The sequence below is a fragment of the Phoenix dactylifera genome, chromosome 6, assembly GCF_009389715.1.
Source record: "Phoenix dactylifera cultivar Barhee BC4 chromosome 6, palm_55x_up_171113_PBpolish2nd_filt_p, whole genome shotgun sequence".
Lineage (NCBI taxonomy): Eukaryota > Viridiplantae > Streptophyta > Magnoliopsida > Arecales > Arecaceae > Phoenix > Phoenix dactylifera.
In genome coordinates this window covers 4,107,584-4,122,770 of record NC_052397.1, presented here as the reverse complement: position 1 = coordinate 4,122,770, position 15,187 = coordinate 4,107,584, and the positions used below count along the sequence as shown (strand labels likewise).

The window sequence follows — 15,187 nt, the reverse complement described above, 5'->3', positions numbered from 1 at the left end:
CATCAGATAACTCTCTTTTCAATTAATAATATTCCAAAAGCCATCCTGAGAAGAGAGGGAGCGGCGAGAAGAAACCATGGCCAGAGATTCCTACTTTCATAATGCCATTAATTTGCCGTTACTTTCCAACCGGTCCCCACACGCTTTTGGCGGGGTGGGGGACCACGCGTTATCATCTCGAGGTCTATCGAGAACGTGCGGGATTGGCTGGGAGACGTTACCGTGTTGCGTGGAGAATCGGACCTCTCGTTCGATCTGCATCGGACGGCTGGGGATACCCGAAGCGCGCGATTGGACATTTCCACGCCTGTTCCACCACGTGATCCATGTTTCCTTGACACTGCGTGCTACCTAATCCACATAGGATGGAGATAACTTCAAACCCTTTTCCAGATTTTTATTTTTAGTTAATGGATCCGCCACCTCTCTTCTATCTCTCTCTAGAATTGTCAAAAAAGAAACAAACAAAAATAATACGACAATAAAGAGAAGAAAAGATTGAGATTTAGATAGAATAATTATGTACGGAACCCTTTTTTTTTTTTTTGTTTGTTCATTAAAACACACTGCTATGGAACCGATTCAATTATTATCTCGTGATGTAGAGAGGAATCACGGGAGATCAACCAATCTCTTGAATCCTGTGAGTCCTGCTTTAGAGCAGTGTTAATCACGAAGAACAGTTGATCTCATCGCGTGCATATCTGCATGATTGCATTTTTAATACAAGCCCCAAAAAAAAAAAAGCTTGAGCTATCCCTTACAAGCCCCTGTAGCTGATTTCACAATTGGGAACATTTTATTCTATACATCTGCACATAATTCATCTTATTTTATTTTATACATCAGCAGCTCACACAGAGAGTCAGACAACAAAATATAATGCAAGATAGATGAAACAGATATATTGTTCAATCTTCGAAATGATGAGCCGCATAGAATGCCATCCTATCTGCCGTACTGTTGGCAATTCATTTTATTTTTAACAATAATATTTTAGTAACTCCAAAATGTAATCAAATAAAACTCTCCGCAAGCCGCTGTGTTGTACTTTTTTTGCTTTCTTTGTATTTACGTTGCGAACTCTGTCTACAATAACGTTAGATAAATGGTGGAAGATAGTTGAATGAATTCTTTTACCATTTTTCTGAGTTGAATGTTAATGAGCATCAAATCTGTGCCAAACCCTATGAAATCCCAATATAAAGCCATCCGTAGCTAGACTTCTTCGCTTTATTTTTAACTTTCTTTGCTTAGACAAACTCCGTCCCCCTTAAAACGCCAAACACGCAAACACGTTAAATAAGGCCCTTTGTCGTCACCTCCTGCTCTTCTGTTGGATTTACTGTTTGTAGCCAGACTTTAGTTTTAAGAGGCACGATCATTCTTATAATGTCGATGAGATGAGACCAAGAGAAAGGAGGCAAACAAAAAAAAGAAGAAAAAAAAGCATAAGAAAGAAGGATGCATTCAGAAGTTTCAAATGTATCTAAGAGGGACTGATTCCTTGGGCACCCTTCTTGAGATCACAACCATCCATCAAAGCTTCTCTTGTTTGGAATATATGTCATGAGCTAGACGAGCAAGCAACTAGAATTCCAACAGGCCCTTTAGAGCAAACTTCATCCCATCTTGATTCAAAAAGACGACAGCAGTACATTGAAAGCAAGCTTAGTAGCGTGCAGATAGCCTTACCTTCATGCACAAAAAGGCTACTTGCTCAAACTCACAAAAATGATAAAGCATCACCCAAATTCACTAATCCAGCAAGAAATGCAGCATAATTCCACTAAATTATCCAAACAGACCCTCAATTGCCTGAATAAATGATTCAGTTGCTGCTTTTATGGACACTAATCAATCAACTCCAAAAAAAAAACCCGAAAAAAAGCTACCAGTCAGCGGAAGCCCAGGCAGCCAACGAAACTATTTGCCATCAAAAAAAAAAAAACGAAGAACTGTATCGTATGGACAAAGAATAATGAATAATTCTCAGTCGTAATCTATTAAAGTAGAATTCTGTGACGTCGAACGCCTCACCAGCCGTCCCTGCTCGTCATAATGGTCAAGGTTCTCACATGGCGCTGGGAAGATTTTTCCAATTGCACGCCCAAAAACATGTGCACACTGGAAGAGACGCTTCTTCTTTTTCGTCACGCCAACAGTCATGTCCCTGAAACTGACGCCCCTTAGGGGGATCTCCTCACTGCCTTGGATCCGGACAGGGATCCGGACATCCCGCCCATAGATCCCATGGAAAGAAATGTTTTCGACGCAAGGGATGGCCTCAGGATCGAAGCCATCGTCCGGGTGCTCATTATAGTCAGTTTTGACCACAATTCCGAGACTGAGGTTATCGAACGTCAGGTTGCGGTATGAGATGTCGCGGACGTAACCTCCCCTCCCAGGAGCAGTCTTTATCCTCACACCCCGCCTCGAGTCCCATACATGAATATTTTCCAATGTGATATTGGAAATCCCACCCGACATCTCGCTGCCAATTGAGACCCCAGCACTGCAATACGTAAGAGAGGTTCAAGTAATATTCCGAAAGCAATCAAAACACTAACAATGCAAATAATCCAAAGACAAAAAAATGGGAAGCCTGGAGCACGAATTAGTGGGACAGGATGCAGGCAGATCAAGAGGAACGGGGAAAAAGGCTAATAGATAAGAAGAAATATGGATACCAAGATTAAGTTCTTTTTTACTAGTAACATGGCTAAAAGGTCTTGCACTCTTATTGCACCTTATGAACATATTCTTTATTCATCTTCAATGGTAATAGACCCTAAATCAAAGCACGAAAGAGTTACTGAGTGATTTGGCGAGAAGAGAGTAAAATTTGATTTCCGATGTCGAGCTCCTTGTCTGCAATCGTGCAGCGTTGTTTCCAGAAATTACTGGTCTTGATTTAGAGTACTGATATTGCCATCTACTTGTGTGGATGTTACTTTGAAAGGGTAGGGTTCTGATTTCAGAGAGTAGAATATATCAAGCATTTGTTTGAAGGATAAAGTAGATGGTGCAACTACTGCAAGTAAACTTGAAATAGCTCTCTGCAGCATCTTAGAGGTTGTTTATGATTTTTTTTTTCCACTTTGAAGGAGGAAAAAAAACAACAACGTCTACAGCAAGACTACAGTATGTCTGCTCGGAATGTCAAGCCCATAATGCTGCAGTATGATTATAAAGGCATTCAGACAGATAAAGAGGAGAAGAGAAGCATTAAACCAACTTAGAGACCGAAATGTGGCGATATTCATTCCTCCACTACATGAAGACTGAATTTTCTCCTCCATGATTCGTGTAAAGGAACTTTGATTTTTTTTTCCTTTTTTGGTTTTCTGTCCCTAGTTCATGTACATAATCAGTGTGTTTAATCTAGTTGTTGTACATGCTACAAGTGAATCTAGATGCATGAGGAAAGTAGCATGTTCATGGCCGCTCAAAGGATCAGTGCTTACGATCACTTTAATTCAGTGCTTTCCATATTAAGCACATGATGTCCATATAAAGGTCATAATGATGGGAAGAAAGCATTTCTCATGTCCATATAAAGGTACATAATAACGTGAAGAATTTCTCACCTCACAACAGTGCGAAGGACAACATTGCGGATTAAAATGTTGGTCGATGGTCGCCCATATGCAATTCCATACTGATCCCAACCACTCTTTATTGCTATTCCATCATCACCCACATGTATGTAACAGTTTTCTATAACCATATCCTCACAAGAATCTGCACAAGCAATGAGAACTCGTTGGCTCAGTTTTTGTACAAATGCACTCAAGCATGCTGAATGACAAATGTATAATAAAATAAAAGGAATATATATATATTTAAAAAAAGAATAAAAACAAACAATCATACTTGACATATGACTATGAGAGAGAATGCAATATCAAACAGATATTAAGTGGATAACTACAATAGTTTGCTAAGATCACATTGTTAAGTACTGGATTAGATATAATTATTGCACTTATCATGATTAAATGATGGAGTCCAGGTTGTGGAGAAACTGGTAAGAAAGTCTTAAAAGATGTGCTACAGGTCTTCATAGCATAAGTAGAAGGATTTAAGTGAAAAAGTTTGAAAAGAGAGAAATTAAGCAATATAATGAATAACCAATAACAAGAAAAACAATTTTTCCATATTTGGAAAAAGCAAGTAAAATTTTATTTCACCCCCCATATCACTATATTCTGAAGTTTGTAACACATGGTTCCTTCAGTGTCTTTATATAACTCATGCTGGATCTTCAGTAAGCAAAAATTCTTCTCGCCTACCGACATTGGGGACCCAAGTTGCAGGGCAATAAGCCACTGTTCCAAAAATGGGTACATTTCCAATCCTTAATATATCGAAACTCCTTTAAAATCCATTCTAAAAGCTCGACCCCTCCAAGGCCCTCAAGCCTTTTTATATTTTTTGTTCTCTAGAGTTAAGATTTCTGTCTCCTCAAAAAAGAAATAGTGTTTCTGCCTCAATTAAAAGCTTAATGATGGCTTCTATACATATAGCTAATCTAGTTCCCAAGACACATACACTTGGTAATATGACCAAAACAGTTTCTTGAAGGAGAAGTCTAATTGAATCAAGTTCAAGATTTGTGCCAAATCTACATCACATGTACGTGAATAGAACCTAAATTACCATTTGCCGCACCAACCCTGAGATGTTTGGACCTGCCAACTTTTGATTTGGGGCCCATATGGAAACAACCAAGTTACTGGTGTAAGTAGTGTTTTTGTAAAGTTGTTTAGGTGACTTTTATCTAAGGACATGCAAATCCTGCACCTATTCTGGATGTGATGCTATAATTTCTTGCCAGCAAATTAAGTCTATCAAGGAATTTATAACCGGTCCTTTCTTTCTTTTATAATTGATAATACCAACTTTTGTTTGAGGAATGATAATGCATGCTTTTGTTTCCAGTTTCTATCCTCAGGAATTTGACTACCAGCCCATTTCAGCCATCTATAGGCATCATTATATGCTCTCACTGTTAAAGCAATATTATGCGGTCAGAAGAACCAATATTTGACCAATAAACATTCATAGTCTGTTACTTTTAATACTAATACCTCTTTAGATATGCCTATAATATAATCCTTAAATATGAAACAGAATTGATTATGCATGAAACACTCAATAACATTTATTTCCCTTTATAGCAGCTAATAATGACATAAGATGGAAACATGCTTACAAATAATGGCTATAATATCATTGTATATTATGATCTGTTTCTATTCAATGACAACTATGGCTGCATCATATAATGGACAGTACAAATATTATTTAACATTATCAGCATTTATGAATTATAATAATATTTTATATACAAATATATTTTCCATTATTGTTTAATTTATATACTATGTCCTTATGGCAGCTTACCAGTTCTTTTGTCAGAAGGTTGGATGCAGGACGAAGCAGCAGGCAGGCTGAAAGATGGATAAACACAATGCATGCACGCATGTGTCCACCCAACGCATGCATACTTAATGGTTCTGGCCGTGGCAATTATATAGCTATAATGGTATTGCTAAAACAATGCTTATCGTAAGATAATATAGTACTAAGTTGTACCTTTTTAACCATATACCTGTAAATTACAATGTTGTAATAGCTAATAACATTTTCAACGTTCAGTCATTATATGCCATAATGGCAATATTAATATCATGCTTGATATCAACCCTGCCTATAATTCTTTTTGGATTGAAATAAGAACTTATATTCATCGTTCGTGGTAAAAACATCAAAACCTAAATAACCTTAAATTTCTCTCTCTTGCTATAGTAGTAAAATAGAAATAAAAATGTATCCATAGTATAATTCTACATTTCGATAACTTTGTAACAAAAGGATTTCTCTTTCCCTCTTGACCTGATTTGGGGTCTCAAAGATGAAATAGAACCACCAAACAAAAGTTGGACTTGTTTGTCAATCCAAGGAAAAGGAAACCCATTGGCGCCATATCTAATTTGGTATTTTAGTTGAGGATCGGTTAGGAATGATCCAATTAATATTACTTCCCCATAAACAACAGCCAACCATCAAATATTCCTTCGTCTTGCATCAATGCATCCATTGCATGTGCCAAGTAATATTTCATCAATTGATGGGGTCATAGATGCCCATCAAATGACCGACAGTTGTTAGTCACAAGGATTGCAGATGCCACAAGAAATTTCATAAATTGCCGGAATCACATTTGCCTATTAAACATTCCCCTATTCATCCATGTGTATCAGATGTCAATTGATGGGATACCAATAGTCCATCAAGCACTCCTTTGATTCATCCAAGTGTAAGAGTGCATTGCATGTGCCATATGATCTTGTTGGGTGATGGTATCACAATCATCCATGTACTGCTCCTTCCTTTTGACTGCTGGTGGATACAAAATGACACAAATGATGTCTGGCATTTTGTCAGTCGATGGGATCAAATCTGTCCATCAAATACTCTTTCTCTTAATTGGCCAACAATACCTTAGCCCTTGCATTGATATAAACCAAGACTCCAAGTAGTTCATCAGTACTTTGTCCTAAACTTGTTATGTACAATGCATCTCAGGATTAACATTTCAAGTATGATCAAGCGAGCCTATCACATAACCATGTTATCCAATCACAATTTTCCTGTTGAATTCCACTTTCCTAGGATATCACACCACTTCCCATAACTATACTGGCATTCCTGAAAACCAAGCTTATATGGTGAGATCCTAGCACTAACTATAGAATAACAACAAAGTACCGGATATTTTTCTATTTTGAGCAGGGTACGCGTCCTCTCTCTCTCTCTGTGAGTGTGTGTATGTTTGTCTTTGTTTGTTTTAATGAGCAGGGTACACATCACCCAGTGCATTGGGTTTCCAAGAGACCCATCATGCCCCGAGGATATAGTTTACTGGGAAGCCTTGAACAAAGAAAGTGAAGGATAAAGCTAGTAAAATAAAGGTGAACAAATGTTAGGCGCATGTGGATGCCGAGGAGGCCCAAGAGGAAAAAAAACCAGAAGGCTTTCTCACTGCTTTTTGCAATTGGTCATATATTTATAATATATGTGTCCATTTATAGGAGGGCTCAAATCACCTACATCCTACTAATTCAAACAACCAGTAGATAACCCTTCAAACTGTGAAACCACACTGCTAAATATTAGGTCATGCATGCATGCATGGGCTCATGTATACGTGCAGGTGCATGTTCCTGTCCGTCTTACATGCAAGGGAGCATGCAAGACATATATGTGTTTGCATATATCTGAGTGTGTCTATATGTATGTATGTATGAGGGGATACAAAACACATGGTATCAATAGGCATGGTATGCTAAAATGCACAGTAAAATGTACATGGACCATACAAATTAAGCATCGAACACCTAGATCATGACATATGCATATTAAACACACATGAACCAAGATTTAGAGGCTTTGAATGCTTACAAGCCATAAATCATATCTCATCATGAAAACAGTCCTTTGTGTGACTTCCTGATGCTCAAGAGTTCTCCAAAACATTTGACCATTGGACTTTAGACATGTTAAAGATCATGGATCATATTGAACGTGAAGTTTTAATTTGGATCATCATCAGTAATTTTGTGCAGATAATGTTTATGCTGAATTATACAAAAAGGATTACATGCATATAAACACATACAAAGTCATGTAAGATTAAAAGATAAACTAGCTCTACTTGATTGTTCTGCCTGTTAAAGAAGCATATAAGAACCATATATTTCACCGAAAGGAGAACGGGTTTGCACATAAGTGAAACAAAAGATAGAAAGTAAGGGATCAACTTTGAAGAAAAGGATACATGCTTACCAGGATCTATTCCATCTGTGTTTGGAGCATTATGAACAGGAGCCAAGATGGTCACATTTGAAATAGTGACATTCTTGCAGTCATAAGGATGGAGAGTCCAGAAAGGAGGATTGCGCAGAGTTATATTGGAAATTACTATGTCTCTGGACCACATAATCTGTACAAGAGGCCCTCTTGTATGTTTGAGAAGTTTTTCTCGAAATTTCGACCACCACATCTCGCCTTGTCCGTCTATGGTTCCGTTATGTCCTTGAGGGAAGAAAAAACATTAATCAATAGAAGCAACTTGCTTACCAACAATTTTAAGAACTAATGTTTTAATGGATTACCAGGTGCAAAAATTTGTCGGATTTCATAAAGTTTATCCTATGAGGAATTAACTCTAGAGCAACTAGTTGATTATTTTTCTGATCATTAGGCGAGGAGGAGTTGGTTAAAAAAATTTCTGAAATTAGATCATGACATGGATTAGATTGACTAATATTCAATTCTCAAAGAAGAAAACATACAGGAAAAAGATCCATCTAATAATACGTGGCTTTCTGAATGCTGTTTATTTATAATTACAGAATGACATTTTATCTAGGCAGAAGCAAGCATAGGCGATGAGAGCCTTCCAGAACATATTCCATGTGAATTAGAAAGGAGTATGAATCTTCTCTTTTTGCTGTGCCTCCAAATGCAACAGTTTTGAGATCCTACTAAAACATATTATGTTTCTTCTCTTCATTTGTTCCAAGCAGCAAACAAAAGCTCACTTTGATCTTGCCTTGTGTCTTAAATAAGTAAATCCTGTGCATATCATTATTGATAGGCACCCTCTATACTACTTCTAGATGCTACAAAAAACACGAAATTTCTACACTTGCGGAAGTCATCCATTTTTTCTAACTGGTAGAAAGAGGACAAGATCATAATGGAAGTAATCCCTTTACACTACAAACTGGCAAGCAAATGAATATGAGGCAGGCAGAAAGATAATACTAAGATAAAGGAGGATTGGCCGCAATCTGAGCGGTACCACCCATTGTGGACTTTTTACTATGGAATTAGGGGGGCTTCCTGATCCACTTTCGACCTTCCCCAAAAGATAGAAGCTATCTTACATACCACATGTATATCTTCAAAGGATTCAGTAAATGAGTAGAAGTAACAAATGATGAAAAGCAACAAATTTAAGAGGATGTATACGGTACACTTGGGAGATTCAACAATAATGCAGAAAGTTTTTTGCGTCAGTAAACCAAGGAAGAAATGAAAAATGAAACTGATAATGGAAAAAAGGTTGAACAGATGCTGGCTGGAAGACAGAAAGCTATGTGCTTCCCATTGAGGCCTTTGTGTTACTAAAGTGGCTCATGTTTCCTCCATTCTGACAAAGTTAGGTATTGGTGATTGATTTGTTAGTCCCAATTTAGAAAAGTTGAAAGGGTTTTGGGGGATAAATTGGCTTATACTGGTAATTTTGGGTAAGCTTAGATCAGCTAGGGCCTGCTGGAAGATGGAATATTAAGTGCTTTTTCATTGAGGCATTTGTTTTACTAAAGTCGCTCCTCCTTCATCTATTCTAACATAGGTATTGGTGATCAATTTGTTAGGCCCAATTTGGAAAACCGGAAAGGGTTTTTGAGGATAAATTATTGGTTTATACCAGGTAAGTTTAATTTTGGGTAGGTTTAGTTGGGATAGGGCCTTAAATCTGTGTCGGATAAATGCTGTTATCCCAAGTAATGGTTGCAGTTTTCTTATTGCACCGTTGGAATGCTGTCTGAGGATAAGAAAATCTTGTTTGTATATTATATCAGGATAAGTATAGAAAAGGTGACCTTTTCCGACTTGGACAAGCTTACCCTTCCAAATTCCAATATTAGCTTACAAACATCATTTCTAGGTAACTTCATTCATATGCTTATGCTACTTATCATAGCTCATAGGAACTAAACCTAGACTATGAGAGTTAGACTTAGATCGGTCATGTATGGTTCATCTAAACTTTATAGCAACTTCTAAAATGTCTTGAAAAATATGAAAAAGTGAAAATGCATTGCACAATCAAATTTGCTCAATCGTACACAATATACCGAGCTACTTCCTTGTCCAACCTGATGTTGTAGACCAGATATCAAGTCGCCCTTGAACTCCAAGACAACTTCCTTAATAGTAAAATCTAGTATGCTTTCCCCTAAATTTCAAATTTGTATGGTACACCAACATTCTCTATCAATCAAGATACTGATCGTTATCCAAGGCAACAACAGCAGAGATATGTAGCTGTAAACAAAAGTTCTCTTGTCCTAAATCTTTCCCTCCTAAGGTTAAACAAGAGGGAGTTGCAGGTGGAAGGATATATTGTGATCTGGTTGCCCTTTCTTCCCCTTGCTAAAATTATTTTTCCTAAATATAAAGATGTGAAAGGTGAGGGTGTCAAATGTTGATAATAGGGGTGCAAGCAGGTTGGGTAAACTTGGATCTGTCCCAATCCAAACCCTACTTAGACCCATGTTGGCAACTCATATCAGAAATTAAGACCCGCAAGTTGGCATGGATCCCAAATTAGGATCTCCAATCAAACCCAAACGGACCCTATTTTACCCATAAAAATTAGTTCAAAATCCTGGGTCTTCCTCTAAAATCTAAGACCTTGCCTAGACACGTACCCACCCAACCCAGACCCAATAAGTGATATGTTGGATTTGCATCCAAAACTTAGACCTGAAGCCAGTTCAAGTTAAGCCTGGACCAAGCTGAGCCCTCTGCTAACAGGCATAACTGATATTGTACTTTTCCTTAATAAAAAGATGCTCTGTGCACTAGTAAACATCAGTCCCAAGCTTAAGACCTGATCATGTGGCCCATCGGAAACCCCAAACAAGCTTGTGTTTTAACATTTAAGGTTGACTCATCACAAGAAAGCCACTCATATGCATAATTAAAGATTCAAACAAAATTGAAGTTTGCACTATTTTAAAATGATCCAAGATCTTCTTTAAGCAAACAATCGATGGTATCCAAGTGGAAGCAGATTCTTCAAATGCACAACTTCAAATGCAATCTAGCCTCAAAACATTCAAATGTCATCAAGTAACTGTGGATAGTTCCAGGAATGGTGAGTTGAAGCACTCTGAATTTATTATCATTTTTTAATGAGTGGCATTTAAGTAGAGGTTCCATATTGTCAAATGAATCAACTAACTTTTCAGCATGTTTCCTGGGAACAAATTTAGATTTCAGATGTCAAAGAATTGCCCGTTAGACAGCAAAAGTATATTCACAAGCTTATACTATTTGTAGATTCTACTTAAGGAAGATTAAGATGGTGAAAATAAGGAGACACAAGTTTTTGGCAAGTTTACTGGGAACTATTTGGATTGCAGACTTTTAAGACTAAGATTGCAAGAGAGCAAAAGCAAACTTATATTTAAATTTATGGAGGGTTCCCTTTTTACCTTGTCTTTACATTTTTATCTGATTTGTTTGTTTATGCAGAGTGTCTTTTTATATTTTCATTCTAGCATGATTATTAACAGAAAAGGATGAGAACCTGAAAATAATAATATCATATAAGAAAGACAGGGAGAGAGAGGGAGGGAGATGGACCAGTTAGAAAAAAATATATATCTATATGTGTCTATGTACATATATAATTGACTAACCTGTTATAACCACATCCTTAAGATATTGACCATGGATCAGACTTCCATACCGAGGTCCTTTCTTCTCCCGCCCATACCCATATGACGGTAGTGGAGGCATTAAAGGCCAGTATTTCTCATCCTGTTACAGTGCAGAACAAAAATTCCAATTAAATGTTTAATAATTCCCTTGACATATCCATATTCTACTAAATAAAAGAACTTCATAAATGAAGATCGATGATTCTCATTTCCACATGATAGCAGAAGAAGCAAAAGAAGAGGGAGAACTTCTCATATTATTAATTAAGTCATTATACCTCAGAGAAATGGGTTAAGGTTTGTTGATTATGGTTCAGTTAGATAGTATAAGAATATTAAAACAATGTATAACTTTGTCATGATTTATGCATCATTTTGCAAGATCAAACCAATAATAGTTTCCTTATGATAAAATTATCTCATATGTTCAGAAGATCAAAATATTGCCCTTGTACAGTGCAGGTATCGCATTTGGAAACAGAACTACAACAGCCATTCCCAATCTCATAAGAGATTATATGGTAAGGTGGTGTTCGACCAACAATGTCATGAACAGATGAAACAATCATGCTAATGAGAAAGGATTTAACTGCCAAAAATAATCAATATCTAAATATATGATGACGCCAAAACCTCCTAGTCAACCTCATAATTATTGCAGATTCTTTTAACTTTATTTTACAGAACTAAAATTTATCAGTAATCCGTGATATAAGTAATAGGTTATGATTTACAAGGACAAATCCATATGCAAACTTGTCTACATACCATAGTCCCCAATCAGGATATGCACAGCATTTGATTGTTTATGAAACCTTTTTGTCTTTTTGATTTCATGATTTGCTATAATTTCAAGCCATCAAATTTGTAGAAATTTTACCAAAAAAATCATAAGATTGATTAACGCTTAATTGAGCATTTTAATAATATGTTATACCACAACTGACCAAAAGGTGAACAATTTGCTCAGTAGGAATGGATCACAAAAAAAATGAAAAGAAAAGAAAAGAAGCAGGCCATTTGCTTCATCATGCTTTATCTCCAACATCGTAAGATAAATAGTTTGATTCAAAAACATAGTGGTGTACTTTTCTTGAAGTCATAGTTTTGTATAATGGTTGTTAGAACACTAAGATGAGCTTCCCTCTTATTGAGATTATCAATCCAAACTGACCAGCAGACATCGACTAGAGTTCAACTGCTGCCCTGAGACCTGGTGACTGGTGCTTTTATGGATCACATGGCATGAGATGAACAACAGAATATTTAGAGTAAAGAAATCAGATGAGGGTGGTGTGTGGTGCAGGACAAGGTTTCTAGTCTCGGAATGGGTGTCTGTTCTGAGACTAGAGAACAAACTCCAAGCTCTGAAGTTGTTTCAAAGCACCTCGCTACGTCCCCTTATTCCCATTCCAAATCTCTCCCCATTGCCAAAACATGTGTTTTGCTATATTTTTGTTCCAAAGAATATAACTGTTTCATTTACTCAATGAAATCTGATAGGTGACAATCTTCTTTTCCAAAGAAGAAAAAACACTAACATGCGAAGTACCATTATCGTGGCACAATTTGTCTACTTATGGACATAGATATTGGCCCAAATAGTTGGGACAAGGCTGGATGATTGTCATTGTTATGCTTATAAACATATATAATGATATAAATCACGTGAAACATGCATGAACCAAAAGTTTTCCCAGAGAAAGGCCATAAGGTGAAAGGCAGAGTACATGAAGTAGTTGTCAACAAAGGTCTGAGGAAAAAAAGGTTACTCAAAGGATGAGATATGATGATGTTATAAAGTGCAAACAATGAAGAATACAGATCAGAAGCCTTGGGAAGCGTCCAGCCAGTTGATGAATAGAAACTTCGCAGGTCATATACTAGTGGCAAAGCAGATGAACTTAGATAGTACACAAAAGAAACATTAGAATAAGGCTAAACCATAAAAAAATTCAAGCAATTAACGAGACTATGATACCCTCCATCTACCAAATAGTACTCCACAACGGGATCTTGATCCTCCAAAGAAATCCCATGACAAAAAGCTACATGATGAAAACTGGAACATGAAAATCCCTATATGCTAACTCGACACCGCTTCATCCATACACAAGTACTTGCAACTAAAGTTCTACTTCCACTCAACAAGATAAATCTCGATGCAGTTATAAGAACAAATTGGGGAAAATAGATAACATTATCTTATGAACCTCAGAAACTGAGCAACGAAAGCATGGTTGATTGTCAAACGCTCAATACTAACCTCGGAAATCATCTTTCTTGGATAAGAGAGAAAAAAATAAAATTTTTATATCCCTCACCTCGATTCCAAGAATCACTGCACCTTCGGCGAGGAAGAGAGTCATGTGACTAGTGAGATTAAAAGGCGCTGTGAGCCAGACACCACGCTGCACATTGAGCTGCCCGCCACCTCGCTCCGAGAACTTCGAGATCGCCTCCACAGCACGCTCGAACGCCATGGTGTTCAACGTGACCCCATCCCCAACCCCCCCGAAATCGGTCAAATTGAACACCACCGGACGGAGCATCGGGGCCTGCGGCGGCGGCCCCCGCCGGTAAACCCGGAGCACATTCACGGCGCTCCTCTGCCAAACAAAAATACACGCGAACAAGGACGCCCAGAGCACCACAACGAGGATCTGGTGGTACGAGAGGGTCCCGACGACTCGCCGCCGCTGGTGGTGGAGGTGGAATCTGCCGCTAGGGGAATGGATATCCGCCATTATCCAAATCAAACCGAATCAGAGGGGAGGAGAGGAGAGCGCGATCTATTTCTTCGCCGTTTCTCTATGAGGTCTCGGAGGGGGAATCGAATCCGGAGAACGGAGAGGGGTTGTGTTGGCGGATTCAAAATGGGGGTCGTGGAATTGGGGAACTCAGGAATTTAAGAGCTAGGGATTTCCATCGGATAGGAGTTTCAAAAAGGGCGGGACTTCGAAGAGGACGAGTCGAGAGGTTGCCGGAGAGCTGCAACTTAAACTATCCTCGCAGCCTTCCGATTGTGATTGAGCGGTTTGATCTTTAAGAACTCAACTTCCTCCCAGCATGATTTAAATAAGACTTTATAGAATTTTACTTCGTATCGTACTGTATATGATGGTATTATATAATAATATTTTCTTCTTTTCTCTCCAGTCCGGTAGTGATATTAGCAGGAGAGAATTTGGGTTTTCTAATATTACTTAGAAAAGAATTTGAGTTCCATGCAAAAAGAAGTTTACAGCACATCTCTGCAGCACCTTAATTTAGGACAAAATTTTTGCTTCGTACATAGTCCACCTTTATACGATCAATAGTGACCATAGTGATCTCTACTGACCAAATAGATTATATGAAATTTTGAAATGCATGCGGGTGCAGTTAGATTTAATTTAATTCATAATACTAGTTGTAGAATGGTATTTTATACTATGAGTCTAACAATTATACCTTACAAGTAAGATCTTACTTTCTAGTTAGAGTATTACTTTGAGAGTGAGGAACGGGGTGGAGGTGGGGGTGGGGGTGGGAGAGAGTGAGAGAGAGGGCAAATTTAAGACCCACCATAAGAAAGAGGTTATTATCATAGTATATCTATCTATAACAATTTGATTTCTAGAAACTTTCATATGATTAGCGGCAATTTTAGCGATTCC

General features: G+C 37.7%; 1 protein-coding gene across 1 annotated transcript; it reads right to left on the bottom strand.

Moving 5' to 3' along the window:
* Positions 1 to 1,754: 1,754 nt before the first annotated feature.
* On the bottom strand, positions 1,755 to 14,476 carry LOC103705111 (probable polygalacturonase). The gene is made up of 5 exons (XM_008788727.3): positions 13,853 to 14,476; positions 11,508 to 11,628; positions 7,855 to 8,103; positions 3,591 to 3,744; positions 1,755 to 2,515 (listed from the first exon to the last, which is right to left on the bottom strand). The coding sequence occupies exons 1-5, from the start codon at positions 14,273 to 14,275 to the stop codon at positions 1,993 to 1,995; spliced, it is 1,470 nt and encodes a 489-aa protein (XP_008786949.2). The 5' UTR covers positions 14,276 to 14,476; the 3' UTR covers positions 1,755 to 1,992.
* Between the last annotated feature and the right edge of the window lie 711 nt (positions 14,477 to 15,187).

Bases quoted from the DNA above. Each gene is read 5' to 3' on its own strand.
- LOC103705111 (XM_008788727.3), bottom strand. From the start codon at position 14,275: ATGGCGGATATCCATTCCCCTAGCGGCAGATTCCACCTCCACCACCAG. The intron at 11,629-13,852 runs GTGAGGGATATA...GCACTGTAACAG, and splicing joins CAGTGATTCTTGGAATCGAG to GATGAGAAATACTGGCCTTT. The intron at 8,104-11,507 runs GTTAGTCAATTA...TCTTCCCTCAAG, and splicing joins TAAGGATGTGGTTATAACAG to GACATAACGGAACCATAGAC.